This window comes from Monodon monoceros, unplaced genomic scaffold, assembly GCF_005190385.1.
Source record: "Monodon monoceros isolate NGI ecotype Baffin Bay Population unplaced genomic scaffold, NGI_Narwhal_1 Super_Scaffold_20, whole genome shotgun sequence".
Taxonomy (NCBI): domain Eukaryota; kingdom Metazoa; phylum Chordata; class Mammalia; order Artiodactyla; family Monodontidae; genus Monodon; species Monodon monoceros.
The window spans coordinates 92,466,336-92,487,578 of record NW_021703777.1 but is presented as its reverse complement, the minus strand read 5'-3'; the positions used below and the strand labels follow the sequence as shown (position 1 = coordinate 92,487,578).

Below are 21,243 nucleotides of genomic sequence, written 5' to 3'. Positions count from 1 at the left end.
TTGTCATTTGTTTCTAGGTATTTTTTGATTTCCTCTGATTTCTTCAGTGATCACTTCGTTATTAAGTAGTGTATTGTTTAGCCTCCATGTGTTTGTATTTTTTACAGATCTTTTCCTGTAATTGATATCTAGTCTCATAGCATTGTGGTTGGAAAAGATACTTGATACAATTTCAATTTTCTTAAATTTACCAAGGCTTGATTTGTGACCCAAGATATGATCTATCCTGGAGGATGTTCCATGAGCACTTGAGAAAAATGTGTATTCTGTTGTTTTTGGATGGAATGTCCTATAAATTATCAATTAAGTCCATTTGTTTAATGTATCATTTAAAGCTTGTGTTTCCTTATTTATTTTCATTTTGGATGATCTGTCCATTGGTGAAAGTGGGGTGTTAAAGTCCCCTACTATGATTGTGTTACTGTCGATTTCCCCTTTTATGGCTGTTAGTATTTGCCTTATGCATTGGGGTGCCCCTATGTTGGGTGCATAAATATTTACAATTGTTATATCTTCTTCTTGAATCGCTCCCTTGATCATTATGTAGTGTCCTTCTTTGTCTCTTGTAATAGTCTTTATTTTAAAGTCTATTTTGTCTGATATGAGAATTGCTACTCCAGCTTTCTTCTGATTTCCATTTGCATGGAGTACCTTTCTCCATCCCCTCACTTTCAGTCTGTATGTGTCCCTATGTCTGAAGTGGGTCTCTTGTAGACAGCATATATATGGGACTTGTTTTTGTATCCATTCAGCCAGTCTGTGCCTTTTGGTGGGAGCATTTAATCCATTTACATTTAAGGTAATTATTGATATGTATGTTCCTATTCTCATTTTCTTAATTGTTTTGGGTTTGTTATTGTAGGTCTTTTCCTTCTCTTGTGTTTCTTGCCTAGAGAAGGTCCTTTAGCATTTGTTGTAAAGCTGGTTTGGTGGTGCTGAACTCTCTCAGCTTTTGCTTGTCTGTAAAGGTTTTAATTTCTCCATGAAATCTGAATGAGATCCTTGCTGGTTAGAGTAATCTTGGTTGTAGGTTTTTCTCTTTCATCACTTTAAATATGTCTTGCCAGTCCCTTCTGGCTTGCAGAGTTTCTGCTGAAAGATCAGCTGTTAACCTTATGGGGATTCTTGTTTTATTGTGTTATTTCTTGTTTTTCCCTTGCTGCTTTGAATATGTTTTCTTTGTATTTAATTTTTGATAGTTTGATTAATATGTGTCTTGGTGTGTTTCTCCTTGGATTTACCCTATATGGGACTCTCTGCTTCCTGGACTTGACTAACTATTTCCTTTCCCATATTAGGGAAGTTTTCAACTATAATCTCTTCAAATATTTTCTCAGTCCCTTTCTTTTTCTCTTCTTCTTCTGGAACCCCTATAATTCGAATGTTGGTGCGTTTAATGTTGTCCCAGAGGTCTCTGAGACTGTCCTCAGTTCTTTTCATTCTTTTTTCTTTATTCTGCTCTGCAGTAGTCATTTCCACTATTTTATCTTCCAGGTCACTTATCCGTTCTTCTGCCTCAGTTATTCTGCTATTGATCCCATCTAGAGTACTTTTAATTTCATTTATTGCATTGTTCATCGTTGCTTGTTTCATCTTTATTTCTTTTAGGTCCTTGTTAACTGTTTCTTGCATTTTGTCCATTGTATTTCCAAGATTTCGGATCATCCTTACTATCATTATTCTGAATTCTTTTTCAGGTAGACTGCCTATTTCCTCTTCATTTGTTAGGTCTGGTGCATTTTTATCTTGCTCCTTCATCTGCTGTGTGTTTTTCTGTCTTCTCATTTTGCTTATCTTACTGTGTTTGGGGTCTCCTTTTTGCAGGCTGCAGGTTCATAGTTCCTGTTGTTTTTGGTGTCTGTCCCCAGTGGCTAAAGTTGGTTCAGTGGGTTGTGTAGGCTTCCTGGTGGAGGGGACTAGTGCCTGTGTTGTGGTGGATGAGGCTGGATCTTGTCTTTCTGGTGGGCAGGTCCACGTCTGGTGGTGTGTTTTGGGGTGTCTGTGGACTTATTATGATTTTAGGCAGCCTCTCTGCTAATGGGTGGGGTTGTGTTCCTGTCTTGCTAGTTGTTTGGCATAGGGTGTCCAGTGCTGTAGCTTGCTGGTCTTTGAGTGAAGCTGGGTGTTGGTGTTGAGATGGAGATCCCTGGGAGATTTTCGCCGTTTGATATTACGTGGAGCTGGGAGGTCTCTTTTGGACCAGTGTCCTGAAGTTGGCTCTCCCACCTCAGAGGCACAGCACTGACTCCTGGCTGCAGCACCAAGAGCCTTTCATCCACACAGCTCAGAATAAAAGGGAGAAAAAGTAGAAAGAAAGAAAGAGGATAAAAGAAAATAAAGTAAGATGAAATAAAATAAAACTATTAAAATAAAAAATAATTATTAAGAAAAAAAATTTTTAAAAAGGAAAAAAAAAAAACGGACAGATAGAACCCTAGGATAAATGGTGAAAGCAAAGCTATACGGACAAAATCTCACACAGAAGCATACACATACACACTCACAAAAAGAGGAAAAGGGGAAAAAATAATAAATCTTGGTCTCAAAGGCCACCTCCTCAGTTTGGGATGATTCGTTGTCTATTCAGGTATTCCACAGGTGCAGGGTACATCAAGTTGATTGTGGAGCTTTAATCCGCTGCTTCTGAGGCTGCTGGGATAGATTTCCCTTTCTCTTTGTTTGCACAGCTCCCAGGGCTCAGCTGTGGATTTGGCCCCGCCTCTCCATGTAGGTCGCTGGAGGGCGTCTGTTCTTCGCTCAGACAGGACGGGGTTAAAGGAGCTGCTGATTCGGGGGCTCTGGCTCACTCAGGCAGGGGGGAGGGATCGGTATGGAGTGTGGGGCGAGCCTGCGGCGGCAGAGGCTGGCATGACGTTGCACCAGCCTGAGGCGTGCTGTGCGTTCTCCCGGGGGAGTTGTCCTTGGATCACGGAACCCTGGCAGTGGCGGGCTGCACAGGCTCCCCGGAAGGGAAGGGAGGGTTGTATAGTGACCTGTGCTCGCACACAGGCTTCTTGGTGGCGACAGCAGCAGCCGCCTTAGCGTCTCATGCCCATCTCTGGGGTCCGCACTGTTAGCCGCGTCTCACGCCCATCTCTGGAGTTCCTTTAAGCAGCATTCTTAATCCCCTCTCCCCGCGTACCAGGAAGCAAAGAGTGAAGAAAAAGTCTCTTGCCTCTTCGGCAGGTCCAGACTTTTCCCCGGACTCCCTTCCGGTTAGCCGTGGTGCACTAACCCCTGCAGGCTGCGTTCACGCCGCCAACCCCAGTCCTCTCCCTGCGCTCCGACCGAAGTCCGAGCCTCAGCTCCCAGCCTTGGCCCCGGCGGGTGAGCAGACAAGACTCTTGGGCTAGTGAGTGTCGGTGAACACCAATCCTCTGTGTGGGAATCTCTCCGCTTTGCCCTCCGCACCCCTGTTGCTGTGCTCTCCTCCGTGGCTCCGAAGTTTCCCCCCTCTGCCACCCGCCGTCTCCGCCCACAAAGGGGCTTCCTAGTGTGTGGAAGCCTTTGCTTCTTCACAGCTGCCTCCCACTGATGCAGGTCCCGTCCCTATTCTTTTGTCTCTGTTTATTTTTTCTTTTGCTCTCCCCAGATACGTGGGGGAGTTTCTTGCCTTTTGGGAGGTCTGAGGTCTTCTGCCAGTGTTCAGTAGGTGTTCTGTAGGAGTTGTTCCACGTGTAGATGTATTTCTGATGTATCTGTGGGGAAGTAGGTGATCTCTGCGTCTTACTCTTCCACCATCTTCCCCGCCGTAATCCCTCTTAAAATACTTTTGAAAAATATTTGGCACATAATAATTCTATTGAGATTTTTATGGACGGAGAGTGTAGATAATTTAGGTAGAATCTTATTGCATTAATGTGTTACCAGATATTAATTTTTTTGGAAATTCTGGATAATTTTCTTAGGTGAAGGATATATTACTAGTTATAAAATAAATAAATTATATTGAGTTTAATGGCCATTTTTTTATTATCATCTCTTTAAGGTTTTAGCTGAAAAGGTTCACATGAGAGCTATGTCCATTGCTCAGAGAGTAATGCTCCTTCAACAAGGTCTTAATGACAGATCAGGTAAGTTAGATATCATTATAGACAAAACATTAGTAGATTTTGAGGTTAGATTTAAAAGGTTTAGGAGAGTGTCCTAAATTAGGTCAGGTAAGCCTATCATTCCCACAGCCTGTCAAAGTTTATCTACGTGTATTGTATAGAATACATTTTCTAGGGTTAAAGGTCTTGGTACTTAGAAGTAGCAGTTTGTTTTAATTTTTCTGTGTTTTATGTATGGAGAAACTAGAGCTTAAGGCTATAAAAATAACATCAGAAGTAGGGCAGGATCTCTTTTTCACCCCTTTAGCTTCCTTTAAAAAAAATGCTGTCTTATCCCTTTTGTGTATATCCTCCTATGAATGTGTTCTGTGTATCTGAAACAATTAGAAATGGTCAGACCAGTATAATTTTTCTAGTTTTTTTTTTTCCTCCCTTTTTCTCTTTGTTACAGCTGGAGAATCAACTTACAGCAATGATATGAAGAATGATATATTTTAAATTTCCAAACCCCATGAGAAGGTTAAGATGGCTTAATTTTGCTGTAGCCAGAAAACATGAGTTTGAAGGACTAATGACTAGGATGACTTTAAAAACTAAGAATAAGGTTTTTCAATCATATGCCTGTATGATTCACTACTGCACATATCAATCATGTAATAAATGGGTGAAGTCAGGCAACAAGTAAAATAATAGGTATTATATATAGTCTAGACTAGTACCTGCAGCCCAGTGAACTCGGGGGAGAAGGAATGCAAAAATATTTTTGTAGGCTGTGGTAGTGGTTGTATATTTGGTTCTGACCTATTCCATTTTCATATGAAAGTGAGCATCACAGTGACTTTTCACTTTTTACAATATCATTGTACTTTTAAGTTTTTCTTTAGTATGTGTTGTTTTGCCTCTGTCTGGTCCCATTTTTCTAGTAAATGTCGACTTAGTTAACATTGATCTGATAAGAGTTAATTAAAACAGACAAAATATAGGAAATGGAAGCTAGAGGGAGACTTTGTTCACCTGTGTTTCAAATGACTTAACAGATGCTGTGAAACAAGCAGTGCAGAAGCATCTTCTCCAAGGCTGGTTACGTTTCACTGAAGGAAGTATATTAGAGTTGCTTCATCGGTTAGATGTGGAAAATTCTTCTGAAGTGGCAGTCTCTGTTCTCAATGCCTTATTTTCAGTGACTCCTCTTAATGAACTGGCAGAAATCTGTAAAAATAATGATGGCAGGTATGTAAAGTATTCATTATTTGAAATATGATACTGATGAACCTCTGCAATTAAAATTAGTCCTCTTCCGCATTACTTAAGATTGTATCAGTACTTTTTATCTACATGTCTTTTCTTTAGTCTGGTGGATGTCTTTTTTCCCTTTTTTTTCTCCTTGTGTTAGAACTCACTACTTTATCATAGACTACTTTAGCTGTGTTTTTTGTTTTGTTTTGTTACTTTGATTTTTGCGTTAGCTTACCATGGAAAGTCCAACAGCATGGATCCCTATTGTGTTTGCTCATTTGATTTTTTTTTTTTTTTCTCTTGGTTTAAATATTTTCATTCTCATTTGTGTGGATAAGTTAATGACTGCAGTTAAAAGGATGGTTGTTATAAATCAAGTCTGCTTATTCCCACTTTTCTACTCAGTTCAAATTTTTACTGGATATTAAGATATATTTTGTCTCCCTTTTAAATGAAGGAAATTGATTCCAGCAGATACATTAACTCCTGAAATTGCTTTGTATTGGCGTGTCCTTTGTGAATATTTGAGATCAAAAGGAGATGAAGGTGAAGAATTTTTAGAGCAGATTTTGCCAGAGCCTGTAGTATACGCTGAGTATTTACTGAGGTAAAATTGTTTTCTTTGGTTTGGGATGTACTTGTGTTGTTGTATGTATTAACTTCCCAGCCCCCTCCCTCAAAGCAATGCTTGATTGAGAATAAGTTGAAAACCATTTTTTTGGACAGGCAAGGATAAATAGGTATACACATTGAGTCTTTTTAAAGAATATCCTGTGCTGGTCAGTATACTGAAAGACCAAAGTCAATATGTTTTGGGACATTTCCTTAAAACTGGTAAGATGGAATGATAAACATTTCTCCATAAAGTTGATGATGTGATGATGTGTTGCTCTTTGAAATTGGTTGGCAAACTTTTTCTAAGTGCCAGACGGTAAATATTTTAGAGTCTGTGGACCATGCTCTCTGTCGCAACGACTCAGTTCTGCTGTGGTGCTGCAAGAGCAGCCACAGAAAATATGTAATGAATAAATGTGATTGTTTTCTGATCAATCTTTCATCAACTTTTATGGACACTAAAATTTGAATTTCATATAATTTTCACATGTATATATTTTTACACATATATTTACATATATATATATCATTTAGAGATGTAAAAATCTTAGCTTGCAGGCTGTACAAAAACAAGCAGCAGGCTCTAGTGCATGGGCCATAGTTTTCCAACTGACAGGGTGGACCTCTGGCCAGTTTTAGTATTAATTAAAACTGTTACAGTTTGGCTTTTGTTTTTTAAAAAGTTTTTTCAAAATATCTTTTTCTTAAATTATTTGAATTACTCTAGTTTCTACTTAGTTCACTTTAAAATTATACAAGTAGGGTTTCCCTGGTGGCGCAGTGGTTGAAAGTCCGCCTGCCGATGCAGGGGACGTGGGTTCATGCCCCGGTCCGGGAAGATCCCACATGCTGCAGAGTGGCTTGGCCTGTGAGCCATGGCCACTGAGCCTGCGCATCCGTAGCCTGTGCTCCGCAACAGGAGAGGCCACAACAGTGAGAGGCCCGCGTACCACAAAATTATACAAGTAAAATTGTACAAGTAAAACATGAATGCATTTTTGTCAAAATTCAAATACAGAAGCATACAGAATAAAAATGTGGTATTTCCTCTTACTCCTATTCCTCAGTCCCATTAATCTCCTTAGAGTTAACATCTAAACAATTTGGGGTATACACTTTCAACCCTCTTTCTCTACATTCACATACACATATACTAAGTGCATGGTTTTTAAAAATATAACACACTCTACATATTTTCGGTTTTTTTCAACTACTATCTGAGATCATTATATTGGTACATATCAGTACAAATCTATCACAATCTTAATAACAGCCTATCACTCCATAGTGCAGTGGTAATGTTTAATTTACTTTTCTATTGATGGACATTTAGGGTGTTTTCAGTTTTCACTGATGAAGGTGTTTTAAACTTTCTTTACATTTTTATGTATGTTTGGGATTTTGTAGGGTTGATTCCCAGAAGTGGAATTGCTGGGCCAAAGGTTATATATTTTTTCAATAGATATTGGTGTGTAGATTTTTAACGTCATGATTTTGATGCATTTTTAAAAAAGCTTTACATATAATATGGATTATGGGCCTGAATTCTCTTGGTGTGAAATATAGTGTCCTGCTTTCGTGTATAATGGCCCCACATATAAGTTAGGGAGCAAAGCTAAGAACGTATTTGAATTTTGTATGCAAAACATTGAATCCATAAATATCTTAAATGTGAGCCGATATGGAGACTTATAGCTTGAGCTCATAGTAACATGAAAAACGTGGGAATCTACTTAGAGTTTTAAGGGTAATTATTTCAGGCTTTAATATTTAACTGGAGTATTCATTATAATGCTGTTTGGGCCATGTTGAAATGTACCCAAAAGGAATGAATTTTGATGCAATGCTTAATAATATATGTTTATATAAAAGTAATAAGTGCTCATAGAAGATTGAAAAAATATAAGAAAATATGAGGAAATGTTAAATATTATATTTAAATAACAGGGTGAGCATCTCAAAGACTGGTTCACAGATTGATTAATTCTTAGTTACTGAAAATTGACATGTAAAGAGCTTGGTTCCTCTAACTTTAAGAGGTCAGGGATTCTTATATTTCCTTTGTCACTTAATCTGTGAGTTTTGAAATAAGTTACTTGGATCAACTTGTTTTTTTCACATATAGAAAGGAAAACTTTAAAGATCATATTTAATTATTGAAAGAATACTTAAGAAATAGGATGATTTTCTTTTTGGAGCAGTGTCACTAGATAGGATTCGTTTTCTCAAGAACAGAAACAAAATTAAATGGAAAAATTGTTTCTTGATAATCTCAACTGTATTCTCAGACATTTTGTAGCAGGAAGAGTTAGTGACTCAGAATGCTGATACAAAATGATTTCCTGTTAATTGAGGTGTTCACATAAAGAGAGAAATCGGGGATGTTAAATGAGGCCTATCAAATTTGAGTAAGAAAAAGGGACACTAATAGAATTTTAAGAAAGCTACCTTAAATTCTTAGAGAGTTTAAAAAAAGACTTTCTTGAGTGGTCTCTTCATTATAATGACTACCTTTAAAAATGGTTGGAAAGAGACGATTTCATGGTAATTAAAATTGGTAGGTCGATTTTAAGTTGTATTTATGCAGTTCAGGATTTGTAATTATTAATGAAACAACTACTCTTTAGGTATTTTTAAAAATAAATTCAAAGTCTTGGTACTATGCATTGTGCTAAAGCTGGGATGGAGAAGTAGGAGGGATTCAAAGGTGAGTGAAGGTTTCTTAGCTTGTCAGAAATCAGTAACTCTACTGATTTATTGATTTTGATAATTATCAGTTTTGTAGCTTTTGTTTAGTTTCCTGCTAGAATCCAAAGGGTGGCTGATGCCCTTGAAGGTCCTAATATCATTGCCAGAGATTTATGAGCTTTTATTTACTCTTGGCTGTCATTTTATGAGTCAGTTCATTTATCATTATTCTGCAGTGTTTATAACTTGATTTTTGTTGACAATTTAAAATGACATTTTTCATCAGGATTATCATTTCATATATTATTTCCAACCTAAAGGCACCTAGTTGTATAGGTTTAAACTCTTAATTCTACTTAAACTCTTAATTCTGTTTTTAAGTAGCTTTTTTTGTTCCACATAAAAAAGGAGACCTTCTGGTAGACTCTTGAATGTTATCTAGGTGAGGGCTGTAAAAGGCCTTAATTTGGGCAGTGATAGTAAAAATAAAAGGGTAGTTGATGGTGCTTGCTTAGTAGCACCTACACTAAAATAAGAACAATATAGAGATTAGTAGGGCCCCTAAGCAATGGTACTACAAATTCATGAAGCTATCTATATTTTTCTGATTTTTTTAAAAAGGTCATTGTATTCATGCATTACTTATGTAATTACTATTTCTACTACTATTCTTTTAAACAAAATAATGGTTAATTAAGGATGATGAGGGAAGACTAGCTCTTTCTGAATAATTGGATTTTGGAGATGGGATTTAGAACTTTATAATTAAGAATACTAGTGACATTGAAATAATTAGTTATTTTGAGAGATACAAATATGTACCTTTTGAAAATTTCCCATAGGAAATTTGAATCTTTAATGAAAATATATTTTCCAAATTCTTTTGAATCAAGCCAGTAAGTTCACAGAAGTTCATGACAATAACACAGAAGTTACTCTGTAGATCTGGATTAGTATAACATGGTATAAATATCCATATATTTGGACTGATATGAGCAGAAAATGACCTGACGTAGTGGGAAGCTGTTTAATGTTTAATGTTTCTAAACAGATTCTACATCTTATTAATTGTGCTTGTTTTAGTTATATTCAGAGCATTCCGGTTGTTAATGAAGAACAGAGAGGTGATTTTTCTTATATTGGCAATTTGATGACAAAAGAGTTTATAGGTCAACAATTGATTCTAATTATCAAGTTTTTGGATACCAATGAAGAAGGAGGAAGGTACATTTAAATGTAAACCCTTGTTCTAATTTGCGCTTCTAATTTTATGTGTTGAAATATAGTCTTGTTACAATATGATTAAATATATTTAATCTAGCTCCCTAAAGTGTTGTATGAAGTGTTCTCTTTCTTCTTATATAATATATATGGAGTATGTAAGAGGAAATATATTTATATACTGTCTCTCTTTCTTTCTCCTAATTTCTCTCTCTCTATATGAATATATGTATATATGGAAATATAAGTTTCTAATTCAGTTGCTTCAGAATAAATCAATAAAATTGCAGGTTTTTGCTTAAAAATTTCTATTAGTATTACTAGTCCTCTCTAATAAATACAGTCTAAAAGATTTGATTCACTTATGGTATTTTGTCATTTCATCATGTTGATTTATGAAAGATTATAGGGCCATTTATAAATTTTTTTTCAGAACGTGAATTTTGGTCTAAAGTCTGTACATATATTTTTGTACCTATAGTGATAAATATAAAAAAGAAGACAAATTAAGTCTGTAGTTAAGTCTGCAGAATAGGTGAAATGTTAGAGATATAATGTGTTTCTACTCTTGTACTGAAATTAAAATAGTTCTTTTTGAATGCAGGAAACGACTGCTGGCTATCTTACAGGAGATTCTTACTCTACCCACCACCCCAATATCCCTAATTTCTTTTCTTGTTGAGAGACTGCTCCACATGATTATAGATGATAATAAGAGAACACAGATTGTAAGTAATTTTCTTCATTCTTGATAGAAATAAAAGATTTTGGTCAATAACATTGAGGGTTGTCTTATTCTCTTTTCAGTACTTTTGGCTTTAATTGCTTTTGTTTTAGTTTTGTCTCTTTATCAAGTCTTTAAACTTCTTAAAACCAAATCTCTCTCACACACACATTTTAAAAAATATCTCCTTTCTTTTACCATACCTATCATTGTGTTGAATCAGTTTGAAATGGAGCAGGTTAGGGAAGAGGTGACATATAGGCATTGGTTGCTAGAAGGTTTGAGGGCCGACTGAATTTATACATTCCTGGGTTCAAATCCCCGTGGATGCTTTCTGGATTTGTGGCTTTGCCTGAGTTATTTAATTTAGAATTTTTACCTGTCTGCAAAATAAGAATAACAATGAAATTTATCTTTCATTGTTCAATGAAGCAATGTTCATAAAGTGCTTGGTAAATACAGAAATAAATATTATCTATTATTTTACTATATTCAAGTGTTATTTTCTCTGGGGTAGCCCAAAAAGAGAGGCCTGTATCGTTGATTTTCATAAAATCGTATAGTCTTGGAGTTGCGAGTTAATTCAAAGGTTGTCTTTTCCACTCCTTCCTTATATAGATATACATAACATAAATTCTTTCTACAACATCCCCAGTTAGTGGTTATCCAGCACCTGCTTAAGGTACCTTCCTTTGGGATGCAGCTTTTTCCTGAATTGGCCAACTCCAATGCCTAGTGGCTCTGAAAGAAAAGTGTTTAATCTGCTGTCATTATTTATGCCTTGTATACCCAAAGGAAGAATAAAAGAGTATTCTAATTTTTTATATTCCACTTCCATTGGAGCTGAACAAGGGAGGGAGTTGAGGATTTTAGGCAGAAAATTTTAGTTTTATGGGGCCTAAGATTAGATGCTCTTTTCATTTTTTCTGTTTTAAAGCACTATATGAAAGAGAATTTATCTTCAGTGTCTATGTGCCTATTTACCTTCCCATAATCTTAAGAGTTTTTAGTCAGATGTATTGTTTGGTCATTTTTTTTCTAAAATTGTCTAGCAAATAGAATGTGTGCCATTTTTGCTTGTATATTTTGCTCTATTTTTCAAGAGATTGTGGATACAGTTTGGAGTTTTGTATAGCAGTTAGATGTCATTTTCTGATATATAACATATTAAAGCATGTATTCTGAATTATAACTTATCAGGTTACAGAAATTATCTCAGAGATTCGGGCACCCATTGTTACTGTTGGTGTTAATAATGATCCAGCTGATGCAAGAAAGAAGGAACTCAAGGTAATTGTCTTCTAAATTAAAGAAATGCTTGAGTATATTGTAGTTGCGCAAGTCTTTTATTTCTTCTTGTACATTTTCAAAATTGCACAAAGTCAAATTATTGGTTAACTATTAAACTATATAAGAGTATCTAAAATGTTATCAGATTATGTCAGTCTGAAAGATTTGCCAATCTCTGTTTCAGGAAGACTACCACTTTTTCTGTATGTACCTGACTGCTTAACTTCTAGATGGTTGAAATGGTTTTAAATAATACTCTTCAGTTTGTTACAGATTTCACATTAATAGTTTTTGTTTGGTGTTTACACAATTTATATCTTTTCTTAGATGGCTGAAATAAAAGTTAAACTTATTGAGGCAAAAGCAGCTTTGGAAAATTGCATTAACTTACAGGATTTTAATCAAGCATCAGAATTAAAAGAAGAAATAAAAGCATTAGAAGATGCCAAAATAAACCTATTGAAAGAGACAGAGCAACTTGAAATTAAAGAAGTCCACATAGAGAAGGTATAGATACATTTTTCATATTAAATTTCAGCTACTGTTAATCATCTCAACTAAACCTTGTTTTCTTAACTCAGCTGCTGGAATATGTTCACTTAGGAGGGATTTTTATTTTTTTTTGCGGTACACGGGCCTCTCACCATTGTGGCCTCTCCCGTTGCGGAGCACAGGCTCCAGACGCGCAGGCTCAGCGGCCATGGCTCACGGGCCCAGCCACTCTGCGGCATGTGGGATCTTCCCAGACCGGGGCACGAACCCGTGTTCCCTGCATCGGCAGGACTTTCAACCGCTGCACCACCAGGGAAGCCCTAGGAGGGATTTTTAACAATACCATGAACTAATACAAAAATAATATTTTTCTGCTTGTTCCTTTCTATTTTGGACTTCGAAAGGCTTTAATGAACTTTAATTATTGTAGCTAAGACTTTATTTGATTTGCTCCCTTGTCATGCTAATCCCTAGAATCTGAAGTCTTTCTTCCTTGCCAAGGAAACCTGCCTTCCAGTGGTTTCCTTCTCTTTGTTTTGTTCTGTTTTGTTTGTCTTGAATGGTTTAGAAAAGGAAAATGCATCTTTCTCTTATTTGTGGAAGACTCATGACCTTTCCACTGCTAGGAAAAGAATTTCTATAGTAACAGTGCCATTATACACATATTTTTTTTAAAGTTTAATTACTCTTTTGTTTTTAGAAAAAGCTAAGTAACTTTGTTATTTTAAATGAAATACTGTATAAAATAGATAACTAATAAGAACCTGCTGTAAAGCACAGGGAACTCTACTCAATACTCTGTAATGGCCTATATGGGAAAAGAATCTTAAAAAAAAAAAAAGAGTGGATATATGTATATGTAACTGATTCACTTTGCTGTACACCTGAAACTAACAACATTGTAAATCAATTATACTCCAATAAAAATTTTTAAAAAAAGAAATACTAAACTTATATATCTAATAACATTTAAAGCTTCGTTTCAGCAGTCTTTTAATTAACTTAGTTGTATTTGATACACGAATATTATTTTAATGTAAGGTAAAATGGTATCAATTACTGTAATATTTGCTATTCACTTTAATTCAGGAGGTCTTTTAGGATCTTGCCTTTTGTAGTAAACATAATTTATTACTGTAGTTTTGGTTTGGGAAGTGCTGATTATTCTTATAAAGAGAATGCTGGATAGGGAAGAGTTTACTATACAGGAGAGTTTTGTAAGTTATGTTATGTCCTTGAGCTCTGCAGCCATAGATATCCCTGCTCTAACACCCTACCTTCCCAATGGGTATGCCTGAATTTTATTTTCATAGCTAAGTAGCTTATTTCTTTTGTTTGACCAAGTCAATGGATCATTATAGGCTCTTAAATTTGAGGAGCAAATTTAAAGTGAAAAATGAAAATATAAACTGAAAAATTATATAAACTGCAGGTCTGAATTAGGAAAATTTCAACTAGGGTGATCTATCATGATTAATATTATCTGTTTAACTTTACTTGCTTTGACCATTTATCTGTTCATTTGTCCTACTTTAAGGGTTATAAATCTATTACAGTATAATTACAGTATAGTATAATAAATGCTATGTTCAGGTAAGTATAGGGGTTTTATGGAGAGGGCAGTATTGGCTTCCCCAAAAGAAATGTTTCAGCTTGAGATTTGAATAAAAGTAGTATAAGCAAGTAGTTATAGGATCCTTTTTTTGTGGTATTCACAAGTATAAATTCATTTGATTCTCATTATGACCTAACGGAATTGGTACAATTATCCTTACTTTATAGAAGGCAAGTAACTTGCCTGAAGTTATACAGATAGTAAATGGTAGAGGCAGGATTCAAACCCAGGCAAGTGGCTTTGATTGTGTTTTTAATGCACTCTGTGTCATCTCTCCTCAGTGAGTTGTTAAGGGAATGTTATAGGCAGATGGAATGACGTGTGTGAAGGCCTAGAAGTTAAAGAGTGCCTGTTGTGTTTAAAAACTTCAGGTCCACATGACTAAAGAATTGAGGCGGAGAGATAAGAGATAAATCTGGGGGGAAGAAATTAAGGGCCAATTCATGTAAGGCCTTGTATAAACAATATTTTAAAAATTGTCCCTTACCCAAAGATCATGGTGAACCACTAAAGATGAGATTTATGTCTTATAAAGATCACTGTTACTCAGGAAATGAATTGCAGGCAGGCATACTAGTTTGAAGACTGTTAACAGTAATGTAGGATTGAGATGAGTGCAGTCTGAACAAGATAATGATGGTGGATATGGAAAGAAGTGATGGATTTGAGAAGTATTTAAGAATTAGTAACAAGGAGAAGAGTGAGTCAAGAATGTATCCTAGGTCTTTTGGTTTGGACAGCTGGGTAGATGGCAGCGAAATTTATGGAGGTAGCACAGGAGGAGGAATTTGGGTAATGATTGGTTAGTTCCCTTTTGGCCATTTTGAGTTTGGGAAGCCTGTGGACCATACAAGAGGAAATGTCTTATGGCAGTTTTATATATGAATCTGAAACTTAGAAAATAGTTGAACCAGCTTATAAATGGTAAGTTTTGTGACTGGATAAGGTGCAGGGAGTGTGTATAGAGACAACATATCTTGGACAAAAAGCCTCGAGAAAGTAAACATTTAAGGGATGGGCAGAATATATTTTTACTAATGCTGAATATTTTGTGTTTCATTTTAGAATGATGCTGAAACACTACAGAAGTGTCTTATTTTGTGCTATGAACTGTTGAAACAGATGTGCACTTCAACAGGTATAGGTGCAACCATGAATGGCATCATTGAATCTTTGGTATGTTGGTGCACTTTGAGGCTTTATTTTAGCTCACGCCTTCATCATTTTATAAGTAATATGTTCCTTGGGGTTCAAAAGAATGAAAAGACGATTTTAAACATCTGATAAATATAAATGGTAAAAAAGAAAAAATAATACAGTGGCTGCTTCATATTGTGAGGATTAGATTAAGATAATGCATGTAAATGACCTGGTATGTAAGTTATAATTATTCCTTTAGAAAGTTTGAAAAAATTACTTTATGCTGGAAAGAGATGCAGAATATCTTCATTTTTTGAATAGTAAGAGGAAATGCTGAGGTACATAAGAAATATTTAAGTACCAGAATTTTGCTATGTAGAAAGACTGAGAATATATATATATATATTAATATGTTATATTAATTATATTAATATAATATATATTATATATTAATATATATAATATATATATTATATATATATTATATATATTATTATATATTTAAGGACTTTACTAAAGTAACCCTTCATAGGTAATCTCCATTTTACTGACCAGAGGGATATAAATACCACAAGCCTTTAGAACCACATTGTCTGATAGAAATATAATGCAAACCACATGTAACTTTAAAATTTTTAGTAGCCACATTTAAAAATTAAAAAGAAATGTGAAATTAATTCTAATATACATTAATTTAAATATATTTTAATATATTTAACCCAGTATACCCCAAATATTATAATTTCATCATTTAATCAATATTTTATTGCGATATTTTACATTCTATTCTTCATACTAAGTCTTAAAGCACATCTCAATCTGGACTAGTCATATTTCAAGTGTTCAGTAGCCACATGTGGTTAATGGCGACAGTATTAGACATGCAGCTTTAGAGTATTCTTTTTAATAGTGCTACTTATCCAAAGCAAATTTTGAATGTATCCAACCTCTTCCAGGATTCTCCCCAAATTGTTTTTACTTGGGATTAGTGAAAAACAGCCAATGAATGTGATCTAAAATCTAGTTCCTTGGATTGTCATGAGTTTCTAAATATAGTAAAGAAAACCAATTATTGTTTATAACAGTCCAGAGCTGATTAAAACTACATCTGTTAAACCGTTAGAATTTAGTTTTATTTTTAACAAAGCAGATGTCTAGTGAAAAGTGATACTTTTAAAGTTCTGCTTGTATACTTTATGTCTGGTTCTGTTGCAAGAGAATGGTAAATGATGGTATAATTAATTGCACAATTGAAGTAGTAGATATGAAGACTTACATATATATGTGGGGAAACACTATTGAGGGAAGAAAGAACACAAAATTGAATGGTCATAATGATTTTAAGTATATAAAAACAATCTGTCTAAAGATTGAAAGAGACTATAGAGGGATGTAAATGAGTAAGGTATTTAAATATAGGAGTTATAATATTTTAATGAAATTACTGTGCTTTAAATAAAAATCATCTATTAAGTGAACAAATATTTATTGAACATCTATACACCCAGTGCTGGGGATAGAGTGTATATGGTGTACAGAACACATATAGACTGCCCTTTTTGGATCTTCTGGTCAAGTGAGGGGGGGCATCAATCAAATAAACAAGTGAAAGCTTATGCCATTGATAATTGCTGTGAAGAAGAGCTTTATGGTCATATGTGAATTTATGATAATGAGATTTCATCTGTTTATGGAAGATGACCTTGAGGTGATGTTTGAGTAGATGTTAACTATGTGACAAAGAGGGAAGAATGATCTAGACCTACTCTCTTCAGTATGGTAGCCACCAGCCACATGTGGATATTAAAAACCTGTGGCTATTAAATCTAGTCCAAATATATATATATATTTATACATATTTATAAATGTAAAACTACATTGGGTTTCAAACGCTTAGTACAGACAACAGAGATTATCTCAATTTTTTATAAACATGAAAAAAGCCACAGCTAAAAAACAAATCTCAATTTTTTAACATTGATTACATGTTGTATTGATAATATTTTGTCTATATTGAGTAAAATAAAATGTATTAAAATTAGTTTCATCTTTTTCTTTTCACTTTAATGTGGCTACTAAAAAAATTTTAAATGACATACTTGGCTTGCATTATATTTCTAGTGGACAGCACTGAATGGGAGGCATTGAAATCAGCTCAATTGAATAAACAGAGAGCAAGAGATAGCATGGTATAAGGTGATACTGGGAAAGACTACACAATGAGGTGTATCACATATTATGTTAAGGGGTTTTATCTTTTCTATGAGCATTGGGAAGCCATTGAGTCAGTTTTGGCAGGTGGAGGGAAGGTATCTCATGATCAGACTATATTTTGCTCTGACTGTATTCTTCTGTTTTACTGATTTAATATTTACCTTTTTTTAAACCAAAAGTTGACTTTTTTGCGTTAATAGACTACATGGAAATGAAGTAGGTCTGCGAAATCATACAGAAATTTGCATTTAAAAAAATATACTATTGTAAATTTCTTATCCTAGTCAAAATTATTTTAATTTCTAATTCATTTTAGATTCTTCCTGGAATAATAAGTGTTCATCCTACAGTAAGAAATCTGGCTGTTTTGTGCTTGGGATGCTGTGGACTACAGAATCAGGATTTTGCGAGTAAACACTTTGTATTACTATTGCAGGTAGGATTTATCTTGTGATTAAAATCTTGATTATACTTCTTGAGATAAATAATCTGTGGTGATTTTGCTAGTATTATTAAGTTTAATTGATTCCAGGGCTTGTTGATGATGATGATTATGGATGACTTTTAAGGGCTCAGTTTTTATGTTTTGATTTTTTTGTTATTAAAACTTTTTTGTAGAAGAAAGATGAAATGTCAATTATTTAAGGTATTTAAAAAATTAATCATATAGCAAATATTTATTGAGTGTATATTATATGCCCAGCATTATTATAGACTTTAGAAAACAATAAGATAGGTAATGAAAAACATAAAAGTTGCTGTCCTAATGGAGCTTACATTTTAGAAGAGGAAATACACAATGAAAAATAAACAATATGTAGTATGTCAGATGGAAAAAAATAAAGCAGAGAAGGGGAATGAGGACTGGAAATAGGGAAAGGGAGCAGTTTGGTTTAGAAAGACCTCACTAATAAGTCAAAATTTGGGCTGTTACCAGAGGGAAGTGAGAATGAACCTTGTAGATCTGGGTAAGAGGTTTCCAAAGAGAGGGAAGAGCAGGGGAAGGGGTCCATCAGTAGGACTTTGCTTCACATATTAAAGGAGCGGGAGCTCATATGGCTAGGCCAGATTGAGCAAAGAGGAGAATAGTAGGAGAAATGATTTGCAGGCAGCTGGTCATCCATGTCTTCTAGGGATTTCTAGTCTGTAAAGATGTAGCCTTCACAGTGAATGAGATGGGAAAGAATTGGTAGTTTTTATTTTCTTTGTTTTTTAAAAATTTATCTGTTTATTTATTTGGTTGTGTCGGGTCTTAGTAGCGGCATGTGGGATCTTTTGTTGTGGTGTGGGCTCTTCATTGCAGCATGCAGCCTTCTCTCTAGTTGTGGTGTGCGGACGTTGGAGCACACGGGCTCTCTAATTGTGGCCTGAGGGCTCTAGAACACAAGGGCTTAGTTGCCCCGCGGCATGTGGGATCTTAGTTCCCCAACCAGGGATCAAACCTGCATCCCCTGCATTGGAAGGTGGATTCTTAACCACTAGACCACCAGGGAAGTCCCAGAATTGGAAGATTTTGAGTAGGGGATTTTTATGCTGTGACTGGATATAGTGTTGGTTAGACCATGGGTTGGTTGGCAAACCTTTTTTCTAAAGGTCTAGAGAGTAAATATTGTAGACTTTGCAGGCCATATGGTCTGTCTCAATTACTGCTTTGCTGTGGTAGTATGAAAACATCCATAGATGATACATAATTGAATAAGCGTAGTTGTAGATCAGTAAAACTTGTATTTATGGACACTGATACTTAAATTTCTTATAATTTTAGCATATAATAATGAGATATTATTTTTTAACCATTGAAAAATGTACAATTATTCCTAACTTGGAGGCTGTATAAAAACAGGCAACAAACTGGCCCATGAGTCATAGTTTGCAGATCCCTTATAGTAACTATAGGGATACAGTATGGAAGGAAGGATACTCATAAGGAAGCTATTGTAATAATCCAGGAAAGAGGTGATGATGACCTGGACCAGTGTTGTGATTATTGGGGTCATGAGAAGTGATGGTAATTTAAGTTTGAAGACAATATCTATAGAATTTGCTGATAAATTTGATGTGGCGTGTGAGAGAAAGAAGTGGAAGAAAACAGGATTTTGGCCAGAATAACTGGAAAGATGGAATTGCCCTTTCCTGTGATGGGGAAGACAGAATCACAGGTTTTACGGCAGATAGGTGAGGTAAGGAGTTCAGTTTTGGACATGGTAAGTTTGAAGTTTGAGGTACAAGTGGATATATTGAATAGGCATTTTTAAGTGGGTTTGGAGATAGGAGAGAGGCCCAGGCCGGGGAGAGGAATCTGGAAGTCTTTATTCTGTAATAGTATCCAATGCCTAGAAACTGGATGTTACCTGACAAATGAGTATAGTTGGAGAGGAGATCTCAACTTTATAGTTCCCTAGGCCTCAGGTAACATTTAAGGTAAGAGAGATGAAGAGGAACCAGTAAAGACCAAGGTGAAGTAGATAGTTAGGGGAGAGTGTGATGTCCTAGAAGGCAAGTGAAGATGGTATTTTAGAGAGGCCAGGGTGACCTGTCTAATGCTGGTGACAGGTTGATAAGGATTCATTGTTGACCACTTTTGGCAAGTAAGGAAGTGTTTGGTGACTTTCATGTGCCCTAGTTTATGCACAGGGCAAAGCCTATTGGAGTGGTCCAAAGAGAATTATGGGAGAGGAATTGGAGACAGCCAGTGTATACTACTCTTTCAAGATTTTATTTTGTTAGGAGAAATGGAGTGGTAGCAAGAGAGGATATGGGGTAAAAAGAGTTTTTGGTTTGGTTTGAATTATTTTAGGATGGAGAAAATTACAGCCTATTTGAATCCTAATGAGAATGACCCATTTGAAAGGAAAAAACTGAATATAGGGAAGAGAGGGCAGTTGCTAGAGTGCTACTGAGTAGACAAGAGGGGATTAAGTCTAGTGTATCAGTAGAATGCATTTGACTTTTTAACTCCTTTGGACATCTGTTTTAACATTTTTGGGCCTAGCTTTATTTGGAAAATATACTTCCCTCTACCTCCCCATGTAAAAAGACAGTGTGATTCATGTAGCCTCTTGGTGTTGTCAAACGTAATGGGATAAAAAAGCTGCAAGGAACTTTAGTGCAAATTGCTTGGCAACAGGTGAATGGGAGTGCTTTGCATGTTCAACTGGAAAATAACACATGACAACATGGATTATCATTTTTATGAAGATTATATTAAAAGACTCAACCAATAGTTGAATTTTCCCCCAACATAAAATCCTTATCTTGAAGCATCCTTTAATGTTGCATATGACATTGCCAAGAAAAAGAAAACATACAATTAGGGAGAAATTGGGGAAGTCTGGAAATGGTCAAACTGTTTGTGACTTGTATCAAAGGAAGAAAATTAAAACCATACTTTTGTCAAAAGGCAGTCCTCAGAAATTTCATTTTGTTGTAATTTCCTTTTTTGGAGTACTTGACATCTAATCAGTTCATTTAATGTGCAAGGATTAAATTCCTGGCAGTGCTTTGTTTATATTTATCATCCCATGCTTGTTATCAGAGAAAAATTTCTATTATTGTGAGATCCTTTTGGAAACTTAGAATGTCAAGTATTATCTTTAAAATGGTGTACAGTTTCTTTTCAAAGAAACTGGAAGAAAAATCTTGGTACTTTGTCCAGATGAATCATTTATAGTGCTTGGCCATACATCTGGTTTTGCTCCAAGATGAATGAATGAATCTCCCTGTGTTATACAAAGTCATTACTATTTATATCAGCAGGTACTGGCATGAGTGATTCTGGTAGTAATTCTAAAGGGAGTCTTGTTTACTATTGTGAAATCTATTGGCTTTATAGGTGCCCAGGAAATAAAATACTACATTTTCAAAGAGGTTTTGCTAAGAAATTAAACCAGTAAGTTCTGTATTTCAATTTCCTGGTTTTCTAGAGGATGGGTCATTAAATGCTAGATTGACCCCTG

The 21,243-nt window shown here is 35.3% G+C and overlaps 1 protein-coding gene and 1 pseudogene across 1 annotated transcript in view; both read left to right on the top strand.

Moving 5' to 3' along the window:
- The window catches only part of NCAPG (non-SMC condensin I complex subunit G), a 46,650-nt gene that overhangs the window by 7,445 nt on the left and 17,962 nt on the right, over nucleotides 1–21,243 (top strand). The window contains exons 5-13 of the mRNA XM_029235065.1: nucleotides 3,989–4,073; nucleotides 5,090–5,282; nucleotides 5,746–5,895; nucleotides 9,675–9,815; nucleotides 10,417–10,540; nucleotides 11,737–11,826; nucleotides 12,154–12,333; nucleotides 14,999–15,109; nucleotides 17,604–17,723. Coding sequence (XP_029090898.1) covers nucleotides 3,989–4,073; nucleotides 5,090–5,282; nucleotides 5,746–5,895; nucleotides 9,675–9,815; nucleotides 10,417–10,540; nucleotides 11,737–11,826; nucleotides 12,154–12,333; nucleotides 14,999–15,109; nucleotides 17,604–17,723 — 1,194 coding nt within the window. The remainder of the gene's footprint in view (nucleotides 1–3,988; nucleotides 4,074–5,089; nucleotides 5,283–5,745; nucleotides 5,896–9,674; nucleotides 9,816–10,416; nucleotides 10,541–11,736; nucleotides 11,827–12,153; nucleotides 12,334–14,998; nucleotides 15,110–17,603; nucleotides 17,724–21,243) is intronic.
- Nucleotides 9,095–9,195, top strand: LOC114903336 (annotated as a pseudogene).